The following is a 24,805-nucleotide window of genomic DNA, read 5'->3' as shown; positions in this document are numbered from 1 at the left end:
GTAGAGTTCATAATGATGGTTTCTTTATGATTATACCAAAGAAAATATAGACTCCAGAAATCATCTCACTGTTTTTCATCATCCTTCAACCAAGAAATGCGATTCCAGGGAAGGAATGGCTGTGTGGAACTTTGGTTGTAGGATTCACTAGGAGTTTGATTCAGGGAGCAATTCTGAATTTAACGGCGCAGGGTCTGAACGCGGAAACATCTCTACTGTGACAGCAATCATCGTCCTCGTCTCCTTTATTTGGCTTCTATGGCAGTAGTTCCAGCTCTGATTATTGGGAGTACGCCGGTATACAGTTTGCTAGTACAGGGAGAAGTTGAATGGCTCCAAAGCACTCGTAAGTCCACTATAACAAATGTATCGATCAATTTGCTAATATGAAATATAGTTCGGAAAGACATCTGCAACAAATTTCTTAACCAGTGCGGATGCTTATTCATGTTTTTCAAGTTCTGTACCTTTTCCACATCTGGATTTGAACCTGTCTCTATTCCGCTTTTATTTCGCTAGGAGAAAGTACGATTATAAAAAGGATTGCGGTATTTACACTGGCAGGGACTATGCGCATAGGAAGGCCTTCTGTAGTCTGGAAGAGATTATTTTTCAACCCTTATCTATATTGGGTGGGGTCTAGGCTTTACGATATCCACAGGGGGGTTAAAGCAATAAACCAAGCTCAGAAAGTAACGATGAATCACCACCAGGCAGCCGTTAAATTAGTCAGTGTATCGTGATACTGTAGTATCTGGGAGCTTGGTCCTTTCTAGAATGCCCATCTGAAATGTGTGGGCCCTGTAGTTTCTGCTACCCAGGGGGAAGAAATTACCCCAAAGTTCCTAGGAACTTATGCTATCGCTCCTAGAAGGCTATTCATTGCATAAGCAGATCATTGGTCTTGGCGAGGTCGACCTATAAAGGCAATAGCACCTACAAAGTTCTTGATTTTGACAATTTTATTGCTCAGATAATAGGTGACTGATCAACTATGAGAAAGGTAAGCATATTTGCTCATATCTATCTGAGTTTTTTAAGCATGCTGACCAATGGAAAATAGCATATTTCTGCTCCCTTGAAGATGATATCCTGTATCCGGTGCTATAGGGTCGTCAAAACTACAATGATGTATTTTGTCGAAGGGGTCGTATCGGAGCAAAGGAACAAAATCGAAACGTGTTTGCCCTGGGTTTTCAATGGATGGAGCCTGCCTCGATCCATTGAACTCGACAAGGGACTGGACGATACTTGGTCGGTATACGGAATCGAAGTCACCTGGAAGACAATAGAAAGTAAGGCAAAGAAAGGTCACAAACTAAAAGTTGGGCGCCTTTCAAATGCCACACCAAGTGCGCATAGAAATAATGAGTTTGACCTGCACGTTGGCCTTTGGGTCAACCGCGAAGTGCTTGAGACGTTCGCTCCCTCCTTACTTGACAGTAAGTGCTCCGACGAGATTTGGAGCTTGGGAGAGCTAATTTAAGTCAAGGTGACATTATCGATTTTGACACTCTTCCAGAGAGCAAGAGAGAGGCGGGCATAAAACCTTTTATTCCGCTACGCCGTTCCGTCAGAGTTCAGGAACGGATGAAAATGCTAGATCCGTTATATGGTGGGATTTAAGCCCAAACATAGGACACTATTCGAGAGAGCAAGCGGCGCACAAATCCTCAGCAATGCCAAGAAAGAGATGATGTAGCGTTTATTTCAACCCTGAAGATGGAGGAATTCTAGATCAGGCCTCATCCTGAAGTCATGTTTAGTTCAATTTTTTCGATTGCACTAAAGCCACTCGCTATTTCGTCACGTTCTAATACAGTTGTTTTGTTCACTTACCAAAAGTGACTTTGCGGACTTTGCCATGTATCTACCCTGCTTTGAATCCAGAGTCATACCGTCGGGCAAATGGTAATTGCCATGATTGTAGCCTGCGATTTTGAGGAGGGCGGCAAATCACCGTTTGGATTTCCAAATTCATTAACAGGCCCCTGTAATATTTTTACACCAAAAACACCAGCTACAGAGAAAGAACTACGTCGACAGGCTTCATCAATCAAAGCTTTACTTCGTACAAGATCTCGAAGTCCACCAAGCCCATCAGATCGTGCATTAAACCAGCTGATTAAAGGCTTCCGTCTCACAATGCAAGGTGCTATACTACTCGCGAAAGAAAATAAGGAATTACGCGCTGCCAACGAGAAGCAGAAACAAAAACGGACTCGGTCGACTAGGTAGATAGCCCACGAAGGAGATCTCTCAGTTCAGGAGGTTCGTGAGCTACGTTCAGAGCCATTTGAGGCCCAAGTAGCGCGTATCAATGCCTATCGTGAGCAGGTTTCAGAGGGTTTACAGCCAGCTACACGAGCCGGGCGAGCTTGTGGAATATGCAGATTGCCGGGGCTTAGAAGAGAAACATGTCCAGATAGATAAATCATTTTAGTTGAATTAATTTAATGGTGTTTTGGTTGAGATATACACACACACACACACAGGGATTCTTTCTCGAACCCTCCTCCGAAAAACGCTATGCCTATTCCAGTTACTCTTCTACTGAACCCCTGTCTTGGCAGTAATCCATTACAGTTGTAAATAACAGGATAAAAATAGCTGCTGTATTAGAACTGTACGGTCTCTTGGGTTTCTGGAACGTTTGATGCTGAAAACATGTCAAAAAGATGGGTGTATGCTCTTGTCGTCTGGAGACGTGGCAGAATCTGAATCTCCCTCCGTCAACCTCTTGCCACCTAGAGTGACCCCTACAAATGAGCCAGTTGTAAGGAGACAATATTAGTGGGTAATCTCTCTCCTCCCCCATTAGTTTCCCCTCTGATCAGTGAGCAGGTGAAATGATGTTAGGGTAAGGTTCTGGGGGATGCTAACTATTAGCAAATGCATGTGACTTGGCGATCTGGAAGTTCCTGGGAGCTTCGTGGCACTCACAAATCTGCGGGCCTCAAAAAACAATGCAGTTAGAAAGACAACGCCCGTCATGATCTCTGCTCCCGATCATAGTATTTCTGATGTGCGCTTGAAATTGTTGGAAACAGTGGCCTCTTCAGGCGATGTGGTTAAAGTGTTTTATCTGGAAAATATTGGCTGGTTCGGGTAACGGGGTTCTCATTCGATCTCACTGTTTGGATCGGGTCGATTAGTTCCTGGGAACGGCACTACCCGCCCCCACATGGAAGTATGATCGACAGAAAACCATTCAGGAAACGGTGTGAGCGAGCTGAAAGGCGCAGATAATTGCTTAGCGCGCTAGAGTCACATGATGACGAGGCTGAGGACGTGCCCCTCTTTCAGCTGGTTGGATGTCCGGCTCTGATTCTCGTCATGAACCACATCAAGAATCCTTACTGTAAATGACAGCCACTCCATCAACCTTTCACTTTGTGACACCCCTGTTCTGGACAAGAAAGACCAAGACCTCTTGTTATACTAGCAGAGAGGGTTCTTGATTGACACACCGACTACTATCCCGCGCGTCTGGAAATTCTGCTTAGTCGAGTTGCTCTCCATTCAACATGGCTGGGAATCCCCCATCTCAGCCAGAGAAATCAGTGTCAGCACAAAACAAAACTAGTTCCGAAACATCCCCATGCCGAAAGCGACTCCGACACGATGCCTATACCATCGGGTGGGTGTGCGCCCTTCCAAAGGACTACCCAGAACGAATCTACTCAACCCCGAATCAGATTGAATAAAGATAATACCGAGAGAAGAGAATGGATGATTGAAAAGATACTGGATTCACGCATCACCAAGAATCGACATGGAAAGAGAAGACTAGAATACCACGTGAAATGGAAAGGCTACCCTCCTTCGTGGCGACCCCAACAGGACCTGGTCCCGGGGAGTGGCGAACTCTTGTACGAGTTCCACAGTCAGAACCCAGATCGGCCTTCGCCTACTGAACTTTGGCGTCGCAGGAGCTCCTAGTTGTTTAGGAGGGGGTAATGTCAGGGATATACATGAAGTATACAGGATGTTTGGAGAAATGATCTGCGGGACCCACATGGTGCATATGGGTTCCCCTGAACGCGAGGAAGCCTGTTCCTTTTGCTTCCTCGCGCTACGTCTTGTATCTAGAGTCGACTTTAGCTTTCTTTAATATTGACTATCCATCTACGTATACGTGAGATCCTCACAGACAGTCCAGTGACTCCCAGGAGCGGGATGTGGAGCTCCCAGGAACACCAACCACGTTCCCCGGAACCGCCCAGAACCCAGGAACTGCAAGTGGGATCCCAGAGCCGGGGCCAAATTTGGATTTTTCTCTTGTTTTAATACTATAGTTTTGATACCAATGGAACCAGTCTGATGACTGGGATTTTTTCCACTTCTCTTATTTTATTACCACTGAAGTATTGATACCCCAGTTGTACATATTAAAACCCCACAGGTTTCCAAATTTACATATGTTCTAGACTGTTCCATTATGTTTAGTCAGCCCTTTGGACCCAATAATCATGGAGTTGTTCGTTGCCAATAATGCCATAACGAAGTCCTGGGACGCCCCTTTGGTTCCGTTGTGAAACCTCTAGGCCAATGGGTTTCTCTTCATAGGGGTTCTAAGTCCCTTGGAGTCGCGGGCAACGCTCCAGACCCGCGACACTGACTGTCGCTCTACGCTCGGGCTGTGCTTGGCTGGACTGGCAGTATGTCAACGATTGCTTGTTCCTCAAAGGGCTTGTCCGCAGTTTGCAGTTCGCGGTTCTGAATTGCAATTTAGTTGCAATATCCCACTTACGTACTCCGTACACTCTCTGAGGAGATATTTCCAGTTACGTCACAACAGCATGTTTAGTCATCTTCTTGTAAACCAATCATTGGCTGTATGCGGGATCTGAACCGAAGACGCGTCACTGCGTCATTGGTGGCCCCGCGGTCTTGCCTTTTAACCTGGAGATCAGGCGAGCCGGAATGGAAGGCGACCCCGAAATGGCCTGAAAGTGGGGTTCGTGGGCTGGAGTCGCCAGCCATACGCAACCTCCATAGCACTGCCAACTACAGTATTGGGTCGCCGGCTAGCCTAGAGAGTTAAGCAAGAATGGGAGTGTCGGCGGTTTGAAGTTTCACGGTTTGGAGTTCGCGGTTTGGAGTTCGCAGTTCTGGATAGTAAGACCTCGCCTCCTCTAGGCATCTTATGCAATATTTAAGAGCTAATCATCCCCGAAATGGCCGATGTGTATTCAGGACCTGATGGCTCAACCAGGGACCATCAGCATTAAGCAAGCAAGCCTGTTCCTGACAAGGGATATGGCAGGTACGTCTTTACTTGTCGATGAGGTCCGTTGGATAATGACTGCATGATGTCTAACCCCCAAGGCCTAGAGCATACAGTAGCGTGTTAGGCAGAACAGACGGACAACGAGAGAAGGTAAGTCTATTCTCTATTTAGAAAGAGCTTTTGCTGGCTACTAGCTTCGTTGTGCATTCCTCTCAGCGAGATCATACAACGCAGTTATCCTTCGAAGCAAATGGCCTTTATTGGAGGACGGAAGTGGGCCTCGCGAGTGATGCAATTGAAATAATCGTCTCGCTACGGTGACTACTTTGAGGATTGGAAGGAGGACCGAAATTTTTTATGTACTGACGAGGCAAATCTAGATACCATCGAATCAGTGTATATTTGGAAACAGAGGCTCTGAAATCAACGGCCAAAGTGTATTTATGCCTGAGGCACTAATCGACTCTGCAGTCAAGGGGTGAGTAAGCTGGATCCCTCCATCACAGTCCGTCCCCCTTCGCCAACCAGCGGGCCGCCTACTCTGTTAACTTCAATCGATTATCTGCTGAATACTTCTTTCAATAAGGGACCGAGGAATCGCCGAGTTACGACGTCAGCTTGAAGAATAACAAAGGCTCCGAGAAGCAGCAGAGCGCAGCCAGAAGGAGGAAGAACGACGACTCCAACCTACACACAGTATTGGCATTCTCGATCGCTCACATCTCTGTCTAGAGCGACTCGAGTTGAGTCGGATGGACCCTCACGACTTAGGGCGAGGCGACTGACCTAGTAAACCGACTTTGCCCCCAGCGCATAGTCCCTTTGAAACTAGAGAAAATCCAATTTTGGTGAGTCTCCCTTTTGTCTAGGAAGGGGATATTATGTCATACTTTGAGATGCTAAAGTTAGTTTAGTTAACCAACAGAAACCTTGCGTCACTGGACGAAAACATTGACAGATGCACACCCCTTGGAGGTTGCGGGGCTTACGGTGCGCCGTTCAAACTTACATGTGTCGTATATGGCTACACTGTTATCGGAAAAGGAACCACGTCGGGGCTGTGGAAAGATGTCTCTCGCGAAGCGCAAGTATACCAAATTTTGCGCAAGGCTCAAGGGTCTGCTGTGCCTGTATTTCTGGGGACGATCGACCTGGCGAAAATTTATTTCCTTCATGGGGCTGGAGAGATTCGCCATCTGCTCGTGATGGGGTGGGGAGGCGAAAGTACAACGTCGATGGAACTCACGCCTATCCTTCTCCAGGAGATATATAAGTCGAACAGAGAGATCAAAGCTTTGGGAATCATCCACGAAAACCTTCGGCGTGATAATATTTTGTGGAACGAAGAGCTTGGGCGGGCGTTGATTATCGAGTTTCACCGCTCTACATTGAAAAGTCGACCGACTTTGCAGCGACCACGAGCTGTAAAACGACGACTATTTCAACCAGAGATAGGAGATCCAAACGTCTTCGTGCGACGTGAGGCAGTGTGCTTATTTTATCGGATTAGCAATACAATTATGCATGATAATGAAGCATAAAGCATTTCCGGCCCGCATCCGCATGAATCAGTCAAATCTTCTATCTATTATAATTCTTGATGCCCGCTTCTCCAATGCACCTACATGGCCTCTGGTGATATACGATTCTATATGCGTTGACAATCACGAATCGATCATCCCAATTCTGGCTCTCGGACTTGACTTTTGTGTGATACCATGAATCACATGAAAACCTTGATTCAACTATGAAGCTTCAGGACCGATATTATGGACTGTCGTGTGCTAACCGAAAATATTGCGGTGAGCGCCCAACCGCTCGACAACCTTGAGGAACGAGATTATCCACATGACTTTCCCAGGTATGCTGTTAGACATACATTCCATCAGCAGGCCTCTCTCTGCCAAACTCCTTTGAAAATTTCTTATTTGATTCGGCGGCTAACTTCAAGTATTTGTAGTTCACCTGGTTGACGTCAGCCTCAGCGAGAGCGTGTGCAATTGCTGCGACGTTTTTGATCTGGTTCATGATTGGTCAGCAAGTGAGATGTTCAGTGCCACTTGGACACCCACCTCTCGTCCATTCAGTGCTAAAGACTCCAATCGCCGAAGTTCGTGCTCCTCAACAATGGCAGGTCCTTGCATCGTACATGCCTTGGACAGAAAAGTTGACCAGAGATCTCTGCGAAACTCTCTCGTTAAATTCTCATACTCAATGATCAAATGGATCCGGCTGAGAATTGCGTCATCAAACTGGATACCCCGATTTGAAGTCAAGAAAAGAATTCCTTGATAATATTCCAGCTTTCGGAGGAAAATGGTCACAAGGCGATTGTGGGTATCGTGGTAAGATGTACGCTGCTCCATGAACGCGTCTGCCTCATCCAAGAGAAGCACGGCATTAAAGTGTTTGGCGATCTTGAATACTGTTTCAAGTTGTTGCTCAAGCGCATTGGAATCCCCGTGGTTAACAACAAGTTCGCCTGCAGATATCTGGAAAAATTAGTGACGCCAAAATCAGCCGAGCTGGATGTTTCATACAGAATAGAGGGGGAGCTTGAAATACTCCGAGGTTGCCTCAACCGTGAAAGTCTTTCCGACTCCCGGTGGGCCACTAGCACAAGTTAGGTTGGGAAGTCTTGATTCATAGACGCTTTGCCGACATACTTCAGAAGAATGTTGAATCCTTGGCCCTTTCCATCAATTACGTCGTCGAACGGTACCGTCGGTATCATCCCTAGGCGAGTTTTCGCCAATGACAAGAGGATGGTCTTAGTCTCTGAAGGGATCTTCAGGCAGTCGAACGACTCGGGTGACCAAACCACGTCCCTAAGAGCACTAACTGCGCACTCCACTGGAATTACATTAGCCGGAAACCAAACCATTGTCAGTCGTGTCACATACAGAACATTTTCTCCTTGAAACTGAAACAGCAAACTGTTGGGCAGGCGACAAGTAAATTGGCCTCGCTCAGCTTTTGTTCATCCACACCGTCTCCTCGCAATTTCTCCTTCTCTCGCTCACGGCCCTCCATAAGCATTGCACCAATGTCGAATACTGGAATTCCATCCTTATCCTTGACCCCAATGTCGCGGAGTGACGGTCGGGAGTAATTTGGCTGCATTTCATGGAAAAATGCGGCGTCCACTGCCACTCGACTGTTGATATTGACTTTGATAGCCTTCCCCTTGTTCATAAAGAATGCGCTGCCTTTACAGTGCCGAACGTGTGAGCCGGCCAAATCCCGAAACTTTTGACCCCTCTCGATCAAGTCTTTCCGGACTTGCTCGTGATTTCGATGGTGGTGGAGAGGGAAGGCCTCAAGGGTCTCGATCGGCTTTGACCCTCGAAACTTTGGCACACGCAGAAAGATTCCGGCCTCACCGAACTTAACTCCGTCATAATCAAGAAATCGGCATTCGAGATTAAACCACGTCTCGTCATTTTGGGATATCTCTTCTCCCGCGTCGAATTTGACACATCGCGGTTCTTTTGTGCCAATGCATGTGGTATAAACATGACAACCAGGCTTGAAAAGCGCCCAAAGAAGGTCATATGTAATATGACCGTGCTGCAACATTGATTCGAGACGCTGCGAGGTAGAAGCATATGCCTGCTCGAGGTGGTCGATGAGCAGGCGGAGATGCTCCGTATGTGCCGACTCATGGTCCGAACTGCTATCCATGTTCTCCGCACATCTGTCGAGCTCTGGAAGGAAATGAAAAAGGAAATTTTGCTCGATCTAAATTCACGTCAGCGTGCTCTTTGATGAGATTACTATCTGAATTACCGATGGCTTGTCCTCCATCAGGCTAACTGCCTTGATGTCGTGCAGCACGTCTCGTAGGATCTCGCGTAGGCCTTCCGACTTGATGTCTATGAATGGCACTATCTCCTTGGACGTCCGGTCTGATCATACTATTAGTAGGTTTTCGGTCCGGCATGCAAAGGTGTCACGTACCAACACGTTCACGGACAACGAATGCATACTCAGCATAGTCGTCCAGACCAGTGCTGGTATCCGTCGGCTCGGCTATCTTGTATTTACATGCCTCTTTGTCCCAACTGGACCTGTGTCAGCAATTCCCGAACGAGAAAGGGTCTGATGGCTAGCTCATACGTTTCCACGACTGTTTTGAATTGGGATGCCGATGCCCATTTCTCAAACGATTTGAAATCATCTGGACTAGTACAGATTGGACGATTGAGATCGATTCCATCTGTCGCCTGAGAAACCTCTTCCTGTTCATTGTTGGCAAGGCCAGACCTAGCAGGGTTAGTTGCCGCGAAGGGTCCAACTGGTGCACATTCATCGCTGGTGAATTTCACCAGCAACTGCTTCAGTCGAATCCTGTCAGGGGCTGCTGGGGACTGTTCCTGGGAGACAGGAGTGTTTGGAGGTTCTTGGTTGGCAAGATCGAACACCTTTTCAAGGAACACACCAAAGAGATGCTTCAGGTCCTTTACAATCGTCTGAGACGTAGCTGTCCCCTTCGTTGGGCTATCCGGCGGCGTCATGTCTTGGTGACAGGGAGAAGAAGTCTCGTTCAATGCCACGTTGCGTAGTTGAATGACTGAGAAAATTAGGTGCGTTATGGGAAGCTGGTACGAATATTTAAGCGACTGGAATGCCAATGATGAAGGAAAAGGTCAATAAGAACCTGAGAAATTGCTCTTTCTTATATGTTCGATACTCCGGACTTCTGTGTTTTTTTTTTGGGATATAGATCTCTATACTTGCAGCTCAAGATGTTGCTTCCCCTCACGTATTCGGCGTTTAGCTGCATAGGGCTGTGCTTCATAGTGCATAGCATATGAATTAAATACCATCCTCAATTGGATAGGCACGAAAATCATTCAGTTGGTGGCGTCGCTTTTACCACTTCTGTCCTAGATAGACAAAATCGTACGCTGGTTTTTAGGAACTAATAGCATGGAATACATGGAATACATGGGAAACATGGGAAAGACGGGAAACACGGGAAACATGGGAATATGGGAAATATGGGGAAAATGGAAAATATGGGGAAAATGGAAAAATGAGAAAAATAAGAAAAAATGGGAAAGATGGGAAAAATGGAAAAAATGGGAAAATGGGTTGATTGGCGGTTCCGATCATGTGAGCGCCTGGAAGTGAGCCCAAACCCCACCTTCACCCCGCTTGTTGGATTCTCAGTTGGGCACGCAGAGAAATTTATTCTGTGGTCTTCTCCAACAAAACGGTGATATGTCAGGTCGCCTACATGAATACGGTCTATCGGTAATAATTTGAGAGGGAGCCAAGCATTGTGAGTATGATTTTCGATTTGACAGCCTGTCAAGGCCTGCTCAGATATTATATCCTGTTACGTGGATCCCGAGCAAGAAGCAAGACCCTTCTTCGACAAATTCTTTTTGCAGATCACTGACATCGATTCTTTTTATATAGTTCAAATTCTTCTATATCCCGGGCCTGAAAGCGCGCAAGGTTGAATCGGACTCCAATAGCCAAGTCAAGTGTTGGATCAAAGCATGGAAAAGGACGAAGTTGAGGATGCTGGTTTATCTGTCGATGGTTTGCCAGACAGCAACATCATGGACATGGCAGAGAAACTGCTCAAAGAGGTGGGAAATATGGTAGGATGCTTCTTGCGGTTTGAAAGAAATGTCTGCTAACAGCAACAAGCCAGATAATGGGATTGCGTTGGATCCGTGGACAACAACCACCGAAGTCATGGCAGTAGACTCCACTGTGATGGCGCTCCTTGTCAGAAACACTGGCGGCGGGGGAGTAGTTCGTGTGCTGAGCAAGCCAGCAAAGTTCACGAAAAGCGACGGGCTACCTGGAGTAGTGCTTCTTGTTCTGAAGCCCGGTGAAAAATTTTTGCTCTTGGGCTCGTTATCAATTCGCTATATTCGTCGTCGAATATCCCAATGAAATGACAAGATCGTTCGCCAGTTCCCAAGCGAACAAAAGGCAAACGCTCGACCCGAAATCAGATGTCACTTTCATCTCCACAGAAGGGAAGGCATTGGAGAACGGCATCTTCAGCTTCAGAATCGGGCAACTTGGTTCGTACTGTTGCAATAAGCTCACGACGGCTTGCCGGTTACTCAGGCTTTCGTAAGTCAAAAGGAAATTGACAAGATGACTAGTGCTCAGGTCGATAGCTTGGTATGGTGGCTCGCTCGGGAGGAGGCTGACTTGGAGCATTGGTATCTCATCGCGGTACAGGAAAATCGAGCCTTCGGAAGAGTTTGTTGGGGGTTCCTTGGCTTGGATTTCATGGTCCTCTGAGGTATTAACTGCACAATATCGTAAATTAATGTCCGTTGAAATGTATACTTGGTATCTCACCAGTCTCCACGTATTCAACACCTTCTATTTCGCAAAGTACGCGTGCTCTATCGGCCAACGCCTTTGGATGCTTGACGGATCCCCACCAGTCTCGCAGTTTCGGAATGATTTCGAGGTAGCTCTTGCTGCCTAGCTCCGTTGTTGCCACAAGAAAGCAGCACAGGGCAAATATTGAGGAGCTGAGTCTCGAGATTTTCAATAAGTTTTCCCGTGCTATTTTCTTTCTCGAACGTGTAGAGCTCTTCTTGTCGTTAAGGAGCTCGGGATCTTGTCTGAGGAGCTCGCAGTAGATACTGAAGCGATTCAGCTGGTGAGTTGTTGGTTCATGATGATCTCCACTGTACTTTTGCCTCTCCTCCTCAAAAGGGTTGATAAATGGATCCCGCAGTAGAGTTCCCATTTTAATAAAAAAAAAGTAGCGGAAACAATTAAAAGTGACCGATATGGTGGAAATGGTAGAGCTGGCGAGTAATGAGAAGAATTTGAGACATATGAGAGATGCGGGGGATTTGGGATATCTGGGAAACTAAATACCTAGTTACACGAATCACTGATCCCCGGTTCGCCACATCACGAGAGAAAACCAGGCGCTACCTAGAGCCTAGACCGTTTCGTGCTTTCCTAGTTCCCCTTTCGGAATGTGAAGCGGGTCTAGCATTCAGCCGCTCGTACTTTGTCATGTCAGGGCGGCTTTAGCGCTGACATCTTGGTGATAGGATCACGTTAATGCAGTAGTGATCAACTCCTCGTTCTGAAAATCTGCCTACCTGCAGCTAATGATCGGTGGCTCCGGAAGTGGTGCCGCGCACGCAGATGTTCGAGAGAAAATAATGGTGTCGCGCTGGATGTGCCTTAGGTCGTGGTATTCGCGTCTCCTAGACAAGGTTCCCCGCTCGATTCAATGTTGCTGGCCAAGTCAAGGCCAAAAGCGCTAGTTTTCCTACATTATCCAGAGAACCAATACAGAGAGGACTCTTAAGGGGATATTTCGCCCTTAACCCTTGCACAGAGTGAAACCCCGCGATCAGGAACTTCATGACTAACTCTCTGCTTACAAAGAAATCGGCGGGGTAAAAATATGCTTAGGGTCACGTGAATAAAACGTCCCGAAATCTTGTGGCAAGTTAAAGCGGTACCGTGCAGAATCCATGGGTACATATCTGAAAGAACACTAAAAGAAGAAAGACCAGGCTGTAGAAACAAATACTCCATCCCAACATTGGCAGGTAAATCTTCAAAAATCACGAGGACTTTCATTTTGGGCATGGCTGGCGAAACCTGCATCTCCAACTTCAAACGGCTAATAAGCCATAAAGTATCTAATCTCTTTTGGTTTCTCTCCATTCTTTACGTCTACGTTGAAAATGGCGCATTGGCGCTCTTGTAAACAAAACCCACATGGGCATGGTTTTGATTTGCGGACGCCTGTGCACAGAAACAGCATGTAACTAACAATGTGGCTCGAAAATAACCTTGCTGTCACGTCAATATAGTTTGATTGGATGGGGGCTGCCAGGCAAGTCACCCTTGGCAGTTGAGCCTTGCATAAGAGCAGCGGCCTCAGACCTGCGCGCGCATCTGATTTGTTAAGCTTAAGCGCCCTACTAAATCCCTTCAGCCCGATTTCTTTTGTAGCTGGCCGCTGACTTGTGATGTGATAGCTGCATAAAGATGCTTTAGTTCGAAAGTTTCTCTCACGTTTATAAAAGCTGGCCCTTCGACAGCTGTGGTGAATCTTACCTCCCAACTGCTTTTCTCAGCGACCACTTGAACTAGCCAACATTTCGTCAATTCTACTCAACAGAGCTGTTGCAACAATTTACTATCGTGAATAACAACACAAAGCTTCAGTCGCAAGGTAAATACTTTTCCCTGTTCTGTGAGAAAACACCTGTTGACAGCAACCAGCACCATCAGCCACATGCCGAACAAGTGGAACAAAATCAAGGACGCCGTCCTTAAACATGCAAATGGTTACAAAAAGCTAGTGCGACCAAGTGTTGCCCTCCACAAAACCGCTTTCCCGAAGACTGCGGCAGATCTCGAGAGTCTAGGAGTGCGTTTCGACTTCGCAGGCACTATTGAGGAAAATGGGAAGAAATTCCACAGATTCCAGGTTCAGGTAAATTCGGGTAACAAGATCCCAACTTCCTGGAAGCAGTGGAGACAAAAACACGAAAAAGGGACACACGGAATCGTTGCAACTGTCAAAATCCCCGACGGTGGCACTAAGGAAGATGTCCAGGCGGCTCTTGACGCTGTCGATAGTGAGATCGACTAGATAGATCCTCCCTTCTCAGAGGCCAAAGAAATGTCGAGTTTGCGCATCCACGTGATGAGGCCACTTTTGTATCAAATCTGTGCTCAGTCAGCATTCGAGGCCATTTACCTCAGGATCTACCCGTAGCACGTACAGTGGTGTTCCATGAGTATTTGACCTTGGGTACTTCTGGCCCCACTTCAGGGTCTGACCGTCACTTTAGATAACCTACTATGTTCAAATACGAAGTTGGGCATTACCAGCTATTAAATTGGATTGAATTTCCGTTTCTGCGAGACAATATTTGAAGTGGGCCTAAGAAGTGGACCCTAGACCGAAGTACCCAAGTTCAAATACTGTATCTGTCGCTTTGCGATTGGCCGAATGGGAAGAATCCTAACATTTACCGACAGGGTCACGTCTGTGCTGAGTAATACGCATGTTAGCCAGAATCGGCTAGGTAACCTTGGAAGTACCCTAGAGCAATCTTGGAATTGACAACCATCTGCTTTAAGATGCGACGCTTTTCGAGATTTCTTAGTCCATACTCGAAGTCACTACCCAGGAGGATGTCCTCGATGGGTGGTAAGCCTGATCTGTTCGAGTACACTTCTGGGCGCTTTTTGTGAGTCGTGACGGTGGTTAGCTGTTGAACGCGTCAAATTGCGATAAACTGACTCGCTGCGTCAAACAGATTTAACGAAGAGCTCCGCCGCGCTGAACGCCGTATTCAATTCGACGTGGATGCTCTTGCAACGGCGGCCTGCCATTCTGTCGGTCGACATGTCAATGACGTGGCCTCGATCACAAAACTCGCGGAGGGGGGTTTCAACCGTGTCTTGCAAGTCACCTTCGATGACGGATATGCAGTTCTTGCAAGGCTACCGTACAAGACGACTGTCCCGAAACATCATGCAGTGGCCAGTGAGGCTGCTACACTCGCACTTCTGCGTGCTCATGGGGTCCCAGTCCCAAAAGTCCTTGCGTATTCTCCAGATCAGACAAACGCCGTTGGAACCGAATATCTTCTGCTTGAAAAGCTTGGAGGAACCCCCTTGAGTGATCAGTGGTTCTCCATGGATACAAAAACTCGGGTCAAAGTAATGAGACAGATTGTTGATTTGGAGAGACGATTCATGAGCATCCACTTCCCAGCAAGCGGAAGTCTTTATCACCGCCGTGATCTCGACGGCTCACGACACTTTATCCCAGTCTCGGACGATATCGTCGTTGGCCCAACTGCACAGCATGAATGGTGGTATCGAGAACGGGCCTCTCTGAAGGTTGACCGCGGCCCATGTAAGTCTTCATCCAGGAGTGCCTGTTTTCTTTGGGGATATTGACTCTGAGCCAGGGACTACCTTTTCTGCATGCTTTGAAGCACCCGCCAAGCGCGAGATAGAATTCTGTGAAAGATTTGGCAAACCACGCCTACACGTCGAAAGATACCTACGAGAAATACACCAGTTACAAAAAATCTCACCTATTCCGTACCAACATCTTCTTACCAATTATTTAAAGTTAGCGCCCTACCTCGACGTCCCATCCGGCCACCGCATGTCTCGCCCGACTCTTCGCCATCCGGACTTTTCACCTAACAATATCCTGGTGAATACGTCCAACGATGTGGTAGGGATCATTGACTGGCAGCATGCAGTCATTCTACCCCTCTGTCTGTGCGCTGGAATCCCCAATCATTTTCAAAATTGGGGCGATCCATTGTCCGAGACATTATCTAAGCCAGAGGTCAAATTGCCAGACAATTTTGATCAACTCAGCAATGAAGAACAAGGAACTGTTCAAGAGACGATGCGGAGACGGATTGTCCACTTCTATTATGCTGCTTTGACCATGAAATCCCTGCCGGATCATTTTGACGCCATCAGAACCGAAAACTGTATGCTTCGAGCGAAGCTTTTTCATCACGTACAGGCTCCCTGGGAAGGGGACTCTGTCTCGTTGAAGTATGCCATGTTACAGGTCCTCAAGAATTGGCCCATGTCACTGGATGGAGGAGCACAAACGAGATCTGTTGAGTGTCCAATTCAATTTTCTGGTGAAGAGATGCAGAAATGTTCGGAGGATCATCGCCAAGAACAAGAGAAACTACAGGAACTGGGGGAGATGAGGGATCTCATTGGCACAGATGCCCTAGGCTGGGTTTCAGATGATGATGAGCTTGAACGGTGCAGGGCTATCATCCAGAGCATCAAAGACGGTTTGATGGAACATTCAAGCACTGAGATGGAGAAAATTGCGGTCCTTTCCCATTTTCCTTTCGATGATCATGAAGAAAATGCGTGATAACTTCAGATCTCGATCTTGATAGATAATATTTATTCGTATATAGATTACGGACATCTGAAGATAGCTGGTCCCGAATTTGAGCAACAGATGATCTTCCACGGCTATTCGCTTGGTCCATACACGTGATGTCAACGGATGGGTTTATAACTAGCGCGCTGTCGGACCTCTGCTTAGCATCCTGAACCTCACAGTCTCCTTTTCATGTTTGTCCTCGAGTAAACGTCAGTCTTTGGTAATTTATTCTTATTATATGTGCCCACAGTTTCCTAACTAATGTTCATTCAGATTGAATCACGTTCTCGATGGATACCAACGCTGTCACTGTTCAAGGCTCTGGCCACAACATTGGAGAAGATGATTGCATGTTGAACTGTCTGCCAGAAATGAAAAGCGTGTACAGGGAGGATCGAAATCAGTTTCACCACTTGCGCACAGAGATTCTTTCTCGAACCCTCCTTCTAAACACGCTAATCTTAATCCTGCTTAGCCTCGTTTCAAGTGCCGATTTGTATTGAAAGCTCGTATTATACGTGTCTCGGCTTTGTAAATTACGTGAAACACGCTTGCACTTGATCCCGCCAAGTCTGCCCCTTGTGGTAACTCTCCACTCTTGCATCGGCTCCGTCCGTCCCTACATTTAGAAAGGACAGTTTCGAGTGATGTAGTCAAAAATCTCGCTTCATGTGTAATAAGGTGATCAGCAACAGAACACCTCTTCGAAGTTCAAGCTCAAGGCAGAAATTGGCCCTGAAACTTAGGATATAAGAGTATATAACTATAAAATGACATTGAACCTGTCCGTTTCCTACACAAGCAATGTTCGAGAAGTTGATAATTAAAGTATGCGAATAATGTAGTTCAAGTCTTTCCCTCTGCCTAGTCGAACACTTTCGAAGCAGATCAATGGCTACAGTATACCATTATGACCGGAAGATTTCCAAGTGAAAGCGGAAAGGCCTTGATGAGTTCGGTCTTTCGAATTTCATCGCCTGTATCCGGAGCTTCTTAGCTCCACCAGCCCTGGTTCAAATTAACCCACGCCGAATTGAATAAAGATATTACCTACGATCAAATCCGATTTACACAAAGTTTCCATAGGTAGACTAAGGATGTTCCCGACGGTGTTTGATAATCATACAGATAAAGGGCAATATCAAGTTCCAACATGTTTATGAATCCCATCGGGACTGTCGTTCATTTGACATATGTAATTTTGATGCAATCTATTTTGGGAAGAAAAGGGACTATTGCCCAGAAACAGCAGATTCTTGTTATCTGAGTTGGCAGACCTAAAATATGCGAGACGATGAGAGTGATGAGGCCTGAAGCTAGGCTATAGATGAACACTATAGTGGAAGTCATAGAAGAATTTACAAAGTTTGTTCGGAAGGTCCGGAGTCTTTGAGGGAAAGAGTCTCAACCAGGTTTCTCGGAGCCACAAAGCCGGACTACGGTGAAGGCAATGTGATAGCGCCTCTTCTTTGAAGCATATTAACAATGCCGTGATGGCCTCGCTGTGAGGCAGCCTGGAGAGCGTTGCCATAGAAGCCGCCCTGCGCGTTGACAATCTCTTGATAGCCACAACCTGAGGCAGCCTGGAGAGCGTTGCCATAGTAGCCGCCCTGCGCGTTGACATCTGCTGCATTATTCAAAAGTAGGTTGACAATCTCTTGATGGCCTCGCTGTGAGGCAGCCTGGAGAGCGTTGCCATAGTAGCCGCCCTGCGCGTTGACATCTGCTCCCTTGTCAATAAGATCTCGTGCAGGCACTCCAAGTCCATTGAAGCAAGCATAGTAGAGCCTAGAGCCGCGCGCAGCTCCAGGGCTATCGTCCCAACTCCTATCAGCCTGATGCAAACGAGCCCATCTTTGAAATGTCTCTTCCGTTTCTAGAAAGCTCACTATTCTTTGGGTAATCTCCTCGTAGGCCAGTGTTAACGTAGCATGGTATGTCCAATGTTCGGCCGCATATCTTGCCATCGGAAAATACCGCGTTATCTCTCTTTCGCTACCGTTGATGTCTGTCAGATATGTCAAGCACGTCCTCGTGATGGAAATGCTGGCAGTCGTAATCTGGAATTGGTCATATCTGAGAAGGTACTCTTCCACAGAAAAATGGGCAAGATGCAACTCTTTATCATTGTTATAGATGACTGTCACTAAGCTGGGACAGTAAGCTAAGATATCAGTCTCGCAAAACAATCGACGCTTTATGTCAAACCCTCGTGACTCGTCTTCAATCTGCGTCGCTATTACTTCTTTAACCTCAGCCAGCGTTAGAGGTCGCTTGGAATGCACTAGGAATTGGAGAAGCCGTATCGCGTCAGTTTTTAACTCCGATGGTATACTTTCAAATATACGCTCGTATGTCTCGTTGAGATCCAGCGGCAAAGATTCAAGAGCCTCCTCCATAGCTGCCTCGTGACGACATCGAGCCAGGCTGTCTAGCTGACAGAACGCCCACCTAAACCTAATCAAGGCGTCAGTAAGCTATCATTATATTGCTCAAAGCAGTGATTACTCACATCCCGTCGGCGCCGTCGCCAACCTTTTTCCGGATCTCTTCCAGAAGGTTCTGGGACAAGGGCTTCTCTGTAAAATCACGCCGTTGAGAAAGTTGTGCTATGACCCACGATCGAATATCGGACTTGATGGCTTGCTTATCAAGTGCCAGGCTGTTTTGCTTTCCTATTAAGGGGGGAATGTCGCGCAGAAACTCGGATTCAGGTCGACCGGTAAGAAGCAGCTGAACATGGACCAACTCTGGCCTGGACACCATATCCTTAATCCACCCGAGCACAGCGTCCCTTGTTTTCGATTCATCCAATGCGTCCAGAACAATAGAGACCTTCCTCTGGGCTACGAGCATCTTGAAAACAACACTCCAAAGCACCTTTGTCGTAGGTTGGTCGCTGCCATTTCGGTGCGCCTGGAACAAAGCATCGAGATGGTTTGCGGAGTCCACCCCACGGCGGTAAAGCTGGAAAGCAAGCGAGCGCAGCATGCCTTCCAATGTCTGTTTTGCGACGTCGTTAAAGTCAAAGAAGAAGCTAAGGATAAGATCGTCGTTTCGGTTTGCGAGATGATCAAGCACAGTGGTACTCAGAACCGACTTTCCACACCCCGCGAGCCCGTGCAGCCATAACTGTCGACGTGACCCCGAGTGCCACTCTTGGAAGACGGGGGATTCGAGCAGCCACGTGCCAGTCCCCTCATGGCGGAGCGTCCTAGCATGGCTGGCGTTTGAAGATGGATCCGGGGGACAAAGCCAGCGCTTGATCTCACTGGTATGAAGGTCAGATCTGATAGAATCTGCAGTAGCTCTTGTTGCAGCTGTTGTCTGCTGCATGCTATCGATCTGCAGTTGCACTACTCGCACCACTCGCAGTCAGAATATATTTCCAAATTCAAATGTTATTCGTCTCGGTTATTTGCTGGTATTTGGACACCTGCAAACGATCTATTCAGGTAGGTATATACTGACCCTTTTCCAAAATAGCCTTTGCTGTATCCTCCGTATCAACAACACTAGGCTGCACACATCCCAAAAGTTCCTTTGCGTACGCAGCGGCCACGGCTGCCGCATATTCTTGCCATGTTTTCTCTTTTCCCGAGTCCGCGTAGTCACAAATGCCTCGGATAACAATACATGGGAAGTCATTCATGAGCCCAGCTGCCTCCATCTCCACGCATAGTAAGTGCCCGCCGTATTTTTTGTCAGGGAGGTCTCGGGATTAGGCATCCTTAATCACTTTGTTCCCGGATGCGATCAGGCCATAGTGTACCCTGACATCTCTTGGGGCCCTTGCACCCTCTGCCTTCTCTGATACCCGCACATTCTCCTCATTTACCGGATTAATTGCCCATGAACCAAGAAGATATGCGATAATCGCGATGATCGCCTGCCACAACCAAGACAGGAAATAGACTTCCCTCGGAGTTCGGAACCGCTCGGATACCAATAATGGGTCTTGCAAGGCCTCACACCGCGTATATTTTGGCGCTAGCCGCGGGAATTTCCTTTCCATATCGTCCAGGTACTCATTTATCTTTGATCCGTACATCTCATGGTTACTTTTCAGCTGGTTCGAGGCATTGAGTAGCGCGTTCGGAGGTCGGTTCAGCGAGCCCGTGTGGACAAACCGCCTATCCCGTTCCAGCTTCCCTATATCCCATTGTATCACCCCGTGATAGTCAGCAACAGGTTGACTGACCACCACATCACCCAGACTGACCTTTGACGGAATTCCGCCGCCAATCCCTACCATAAGCCCGAACCTGATTGATTGGAACGTGTTGATCATTGAGGTCGCGACGGTTGCGGCAGAATTGGTTCCCATGTTAGGTAGGCAGGCTATGACGACGTTGTGGCCGCGTATCGAGCCAAGAGTATATGCGTTATGATCATTTCAAGGGGTCGGGAGAGGTTCGTGCTCTTCATCTAGCATGGCTCTGGCTGCTGTTTGTTCTTTTGGAAGGGCGCACACCCATCCGATGGTATAGGCATCGTGTTGGAGTCGCTTTCGGCATGGTGGTGTGTCGGGACTAGCTTTGTTCTGTCCTGACACTGATTGCTCTGGCTGAGATTGGGAATTCTCAGCCATAATGGATGAAGAACAGCTCGACTAACCACGCGATGTGTTAATCAAGCACTTTCTCTTCCAGCAGAAGACACTAAGAAGTAGCTCTTTTCAGAAAGTTCTAATGTGGTTGATTACGAGAATCTCAGTGGGACTCCAACGAACTGAAAGAGGGGGAACTTCCTCAGCCTCGTCATCATGTGACTTTAGCGCGATCAGCTAGGAAGATTAATTGCACCTTTCAGCTTGCCCACACCGCTTTCTGAATGGTTTTGTGTCGATTTCACTTCCACGTGGGGGCGGGTAATGACGTTCCCAGGAACGGGTCTACCCGATTCCAAAAGTCAGATCGAATGAGGGCCCTGTTACTGTGACCAGCCCGCGTTTTCCAGATAAAATATCTGACCCTCATCGCTTGAAGAGGTCACTGCTTTCTAGCAATTAAAGTGCACATTTTAAGAAGTGCTGGATCACAGTTGGTGATTAACATAACCGAGGGATGATGTGCCATTTTGTTTAATCATCTTTTTCTGAGGTCCGCAACTTTGAGATGTGCTGCTAGGCTCCCAGGGACTACGAGATCGTTATATCACGTGCATATCCTAATACCTAGCATCCCCCAGGCTTTTCACCCAAAATTATTTCACCTGCTCACTGAGCAAAGGGGTGAGCAAAGGTGAGCAGATAGAGTCGCTCCCCACCCCCGTCGCCCTCCTAAAGCTCTCCTCTGTCAACGTCCAGAATTCTCTTCGCAATATGGCGCCAAGACTCCCTCTCTCCAAGCTCGAAATGGTCCAGAACATGATATCAAGCAAATCGCTGACTACATCGCAAATGGCTAAAGCTGCTGAATGTAGTAAGCGTTCTATAATCAACATCAGCAATAACCTCCGCCGATTCGGAAATGTCAGAGCACCCCCAGCTCGAGTCGGTCGACGACGAAGCATCACACCTCCGATGATAGAAGCACTATGTGATCGCCTCCTCGAAAAACCCGGGCTATACGTGGACGAGATGGCAATATTTCTATGAGACGAGTTCCGTGTTCAGGTCACAAATTCGAGCCTCAAGCGGGCTCTCGCATCGGTAAATTGGTCGAAGAAGGTGGCTCGACAGAGAGCAAAGGAACAGAATGCGGATTTACGAGATTCCTATTTGCACTATCTGTCGGACTTTAAGTCGTATCACTTAGTCTATGTGGATGAGTCTGGATGTGATAAACGGATCGGGTTTAGACGGACAGGTTGGTCTCCGTTAGGCACAGCGCCATTGCAGGTAGCCAAATTTCACCGCGACCAACGGTACCAGATCTTGCCTGCGTATTGCCAAGATGGAATCGTACTCTCTCGTGTTTTCCAGGGCTCCACCGACGCTGCATTATTTGAGGACTTCATTAATCAGCTTCTAAGGCATTGTGGAAGATGGCCTGAGCCAAAGTCCGTTCTAGTCATGGACAACGCGTCTTTTCATCGTTCTGATCGTATCGATGCAATGTGCACTGCAGCAGGAGTTAAGCTAGTGTATCTGCCACCGTACTCACCCGACCTGAATCCGATCGAGGAGTTTTTCTCGGAGTTGAAAGCATTCATTAGACGGAACTGGATACGGTATAAGGAAAACTCAGAACAAGGGTTTCAACCCTTCTTCGACTGGTGTATTGAGGTTGTTGGGTCTCGAAAACAAAGTGCTTTGGGTCATTTTAGACATTCTGGCGTTGATATCCAGGCTCAGAATTCAATGACTAGACCAGCGATATAGGAACGTCACATATATATATATATATATATGTACTACGGACTGCTAATGAAACCCACCTGAGGCTCTACTCATTTTCCGTCTACCGTTGTGTCCTATTTATATTCTGAAGCAGATATTCGAAACAAGTACTGTAGTTCAATAACAAATATCGCGATTCTCCTAGCCACTATTGTATGCTTCTTTAGAGTACTATCTATATACACTCAATCGACGAAATATTCCTCATACTTCTGACCCATTTCACCACATCTCTTACGAATTGACGGGCAATACCCACCATGATCCCTTGATCGATAAAGAATGACGGATCTTGGTCCTCGTAGATTAGCTGAAGATCGAAACCATTCGCCAGTGCGATATCGCATGCTTGACGAAACTGAGCTTTTAAATGGTCATCAGCGACATTTGCCTCATGCCATGCGCTATACTCTCTGACCGCAACATCTCGAAGTCCAGGAATATTGAAGTCGTCATTGACTTGGGCCTTTGGTGACGAAGGCATTGCTGGGGATGCGGAGGATCCGGGCGTCTCCAATTGAGAGGAAGGTTGCACCCCATTAAAATGTATATTGATGGGATAACTTCCTGGGATACTGGACAAATTTTTTTTCTTGGATTGTTGGTTCTCCAGCCGCTGCTGCTCTTCCATGAATAGTTCTTCACGAAAGATTTCCGGGACGTCTTCATGAGACTGCAGGGTGTTGCCTTTTTCCACAAAGGCAATTAAACGTTTTAAATGGTGGCTCCTCAGCGCGTAGTGCTTTTTCCCGTGTGGGTCTTGCCAGCAATGTGGGCCAAGATGGCATGATGAAGAAGGACAACGCATCAGGGTGTACACAGCTCGCCAAACGGATTCTTGCCCAGATGAATTCTCTTCGGCATCCACTTGAACGTCTAGTTCGTTGAGCATCCGTTTAGTGACCGATGACCTTCCTCTTTTTTCGACCCTACCTGAGGCAGTTTTGGAGAGACGGTCGTCCTCAACATATTTAAACGTAATACTTAACCTCAGTTTCTTGCCTCGACGGCACAGTTCGCCCCACCTGAGCAGTTGCTTTTCCACGGCAGTCCAATCGATGTCGAGATGGTCAAATCGTTTCGTCAGGTCGCGTTGGGAGCGATTATTCACCGATACGACGATCGAGGTGTCGTCCGACTTTACCCTTCCTTTACCGGGGGTCTTTCCATCTAACAACTTTTCCAACTTACCCTTCAGGGTCGTCGGCCAGTAGGCACTCGGAGTCAGGGCTACGTCCTCTTCAGTGTCCCGCGAGAGCACTTTCTTATTCACGGTGACTTTCCACTCTATCGTATATTGGATGCAGTTTGCCGGCAGTTCGTTACTTGACATTCCCTCATACCATTCGGATAGCTCAAGTAGTCGAGGAGGTTGTGGTTGCTGTTGTGACAGGACTTCCGGATCGTTTTCGAAGTGATAGTCGAGGGAAGGGCTGCGCCCATAACTTGACGCAGGCGTGCGACCATAGAATCCTGGAGTGGGGGCATATTGCGAATCTTGATCCCCAAGTTCGAGGTCATGCGGCTGAGAATCATGGTCATTAGGACACGAATTAGCAGTCATCGTGCTCGTTTCAAGGCTCTAGCAGATCCAACATCAGCATGATCACGACCAGTCACTTCAGGAGATGCTAGTCCCCAATCAGAAGGCCAAGCCTGTTACAAGAAGCAAAAAATATTACCCACTAGTACTGTCTCTATACAACTCGCTCGTTCACAGTGGTCACTCCAGAGGGCAAGTGGTTGGCAGAATGGGGATTCTAATTCCTGCCACGTCTCCAAATGAGCTGCAGGCATTCGTTTGTTTGGCTTGTTTGCTAGATCAACGTTCTAGAATCCCTGGAGACCATACGAGTCAAATACAGAAGCTATTTTAAGCTGTTATTTATGATTGTATCGGAATACTGCCAAGAAAGGGGTTCAGGGGAAGAGTAACCGTAATAGGTATAGTGTGTTTCGACAGAGGGTTCGAGAAAGAATCTCTATGAAGAAGTGGTGAAACTGATTTCGATCCATATTGTAATGTTCGCACTGCAATAGCAAACACCATCACAGCCGCTGTACAGAACGAGCAACGCTCTACAAGCATCATTATCACGGGCGACTTCAATCGGCATCATCCGATGTGGGGCGGCAATCATATCCCACCCAGATTTATTGAAGACGCCAGCGACCTGATCACCTTCTTCCAAACTTACAATCTCTCCAGTTGCCTCCCTCGGGGAACGGCGACTTACTGGGCCCTAAATTATCCAGGACAGAACTCGACCATCGACCAGACAGTGACAGACAACCCAGGCCTGCTCGTCAAATG

The 24,805-nt window shown here is 47.3% G+C and overlaps 12 protein-coding genes across 12 annotated transcripts; 7 read left to right on the top strand and 5 right to left on the bottom strand.

Moving 5' to 3' along the window:
- Positions 1-1,129: 1,129 nt before the first annotated feature.
- Positions 1,130-1,626, top strand: N7517_008222 (uncharacterized protein; the record flags this gene model as incomplete). The annotated part of the gene is made up of 2 exons (XM_056725952.1): positions 1,130-1,442; positions 1,523-1,626. The coding sequence occupies 2 exons, from the start codon at positions 1,130-1,132 to the stop codon at positions 1,624-1,626; spliced, it is 417 nt and encodes a 138-aa protein (XP_056576803.1).
- A 1,901-nt stretch (positions 1,627-3,527) lies between these two features.
- N7517_008221 (NACHT nucleoside triphosphatase) lies at positions 3,528-3,707 on the top strand (the record flags this gene model as incomplete). The annotated part of the gene is made up of 1 exon (XM_056725951.1): positions 3,528-3,707. The coding sequence occupies one exon, from the start codon at positions 3,528-3,530 to the stop codon at positions 3,705-3,707; it is 180 nt and encodes a 59-aa protein (XP_056576802.1).
- Positions 3,708-5,205: 1,498 nt separating this feature from the next.
- N7517_008220 (uncharacterized protein) lies at positions 5,206-5,554 on the top strand (the record flags this gene model as incomplete). Its single annotated transcript, XM_056725950.1, has 3 exons — positions 5,206-5,269; positions 5,367-5,383; positions 5,405-5,554. 3 exons carry the CDS (start codon positions 5,206-5,208, stop codon positions 5,552-5,554), a joined length of 231 nt encoding a protein of 76 aa, XP_056576801.1.
- A 1,548-nt stretch (positions 5,555-7,102) lies between these two features.
- Positions 7,103-9,750, bottom strand: N7517_008219 (ATP-binding protein; the record flags this gene model as incomplete). The annotated part of the gene is made up of 8 exons (XM_056725949.1): positions 7,103-7,252; positions 7,306-7,725; positions 7,774-7,846; positions 7,900-8,086; positions 8,137-8,974; positions 9,023-9,141; positions 9,194-9,297; positions 9,353-9,750. 8 exons carry the CDS (start codon positions 9,748-9,750, stop codon positions 7,103-7,105), a joined length of 2,289 nt encoding a protein of 762 aa, XP_056576800.1.
- A 993-nt stretch (positions 9,751-10,743) lies between these two features.
- N7517_008218 (uncharacterized protein) lies at positions 10,744-11,149 on the top strand (the record flags this gene model as incomplete). Its single annotated transcript, XM_056725948.1, has 2 exons — positions 10,744-10,848; positions 10,898-11,149. 2 exons carry the CDS (start codon positions 10,744-10,746, stop codon positions 11,147-11,149), a joined length of 357 nt encoding a protein of 118 aa, XP_056576799.1.
- N7517_008217 (uncharacterized protein) lies at positions 11,114-11,969 on the bottom strand (the record flags this gene model as incomplete). The annotated part of the gene is made up of 2 exons (XM_056725947.1): positions 11,114-11,517; positions 11,570-11,969. 2 exons carry the CDS (start codon positions 11,967-11,969, stop codon positions 11,114-11,116), a joined length of 804 nt encoding a protein of 267 aa, XP_056576798.1.
- A 1,521-nt stretch (positions 11,970-13,490) lies between these two features.
- N7517_008216 (uncharacterized protein) lies at positions 13,491-13,850 on the top strand (the record flags this gene model as incomplete). The annotated part of the gene is made up of 1 exon (XM_056725946.1): positions 13,491-13,850. One exon carries the CDS (start codon positions 13,491-13,493, stop codon positions 13,848-13,850), a length of 360 nt encoding a protein of 119 aa, XP_056576797.1.
- Positions 13,851-14,344: 494 nt separating this feature from the next.
- Positions 14,345-16,133, top strand: N7517_008215 (phosphotransferase family protein; the record flags this gene model as incomplete). Its single annotated transcript, XM_056725945.1, has 3 exons — positions 14,345-14,454; positions 14,524-15,128; positions 15,184-16,133. The coding sequence occupies 3 exons, from the start codon at positions 14,345-14,347 to the stop codon at positions 16,131-16,133; spliced, it is 1,665 nt and encodes a 554-aa protein (XP_056576796.1).
- A 1,451-nt stretch (positions 16,134-17,584) lies between these two features.
- N7517_008214 (NACHT nucleoside triphosphatase) lies at positions 17,585-20,475 on the bottom strand (the record flags this gene model as incomplete). The annotated part of the gene is made up of 4 exons (XM_056725944.1): positions 17,585-18,605; positions 18,661-19,504; positions 19,620-19,818; positions 19,921-20,475. The coding sequence occupies 4 exons, from the start codon at positions 20,473-20,475 to the stop codon at positions 17,585-17,587; spliced, it is 2,619 nt and encodes an 872-aa protein (XP_056576795.1).
- Positions 20,476-20,544: 69 nt separating this feature from the next.
- On the bottom strand, positions 20,545-20,739 carry N7517_008213 (NACHT nucleoside triphosphatase; the record flags this gene model as incomplete). Its single annotated transcript, XM_056725943.1, has 1 exon — positions 20,545-20,739. One exon carries the CDS (start codon positions 20,737-20,739, stop codon positions 20,545-20,547), a length of 195 nt encoding a protein of 64 aa, XP_056576794.1.
- A 600-nt stretch (positions 20,740-21,339) lies between these two features.
- Positions 21,340-22,473, top strand: N7517_008212 (uncharacterized protein; the record flags this gene model as incomplete). Its single annotated transcript, XM_056725942.1, has 3 exons — positions 21,340-21,720; positions 21,766-22,034; positions 22,419-22,473. Coding segments are annotated over 3 exons (705 nt in total), but the record flags the coding sequence as incomplete, so codon positions are not given.
- A 193-nt stretch (positions 22,474-22,666) lies between these two features.
- On the bottom strand, positions 22,667-24,055 carry N7517_008211 (uncharacterized protein; the record flags this gene model as incomplete). Its single annotated transcript, XM_056725941.1, has 1 exon — positions 22,667-24,055. One exon carries the CDS (start codon positions 24,053-24,055, stop codon positions 22,667-22,669), a length of 1,389 nt encoding a protein of 462 aa, XP_056576792.1.
- Positions 24,056-24,805: the final 750 nt, after the last annotated feature.

Source organism: Penicillium concentricum, assembly GCF_028827145.1.
Source record: "Penicillium concentricum strain IBT 3081 chromosome Unknown utg000003l_segment0_segment0, whole genome shotgun sequence".
Classification (NCBI taxonomy): domain Eukaryota; kingdom Fungi; phylum Ascomycota; class Eurotiomycetes; order Eurotiales; family Aspergillaceae; genus Penicillium; species Penicillium concentricum.
This window is presented reverse-complemented; position numbering and strand designations above follow the sequence as displayed.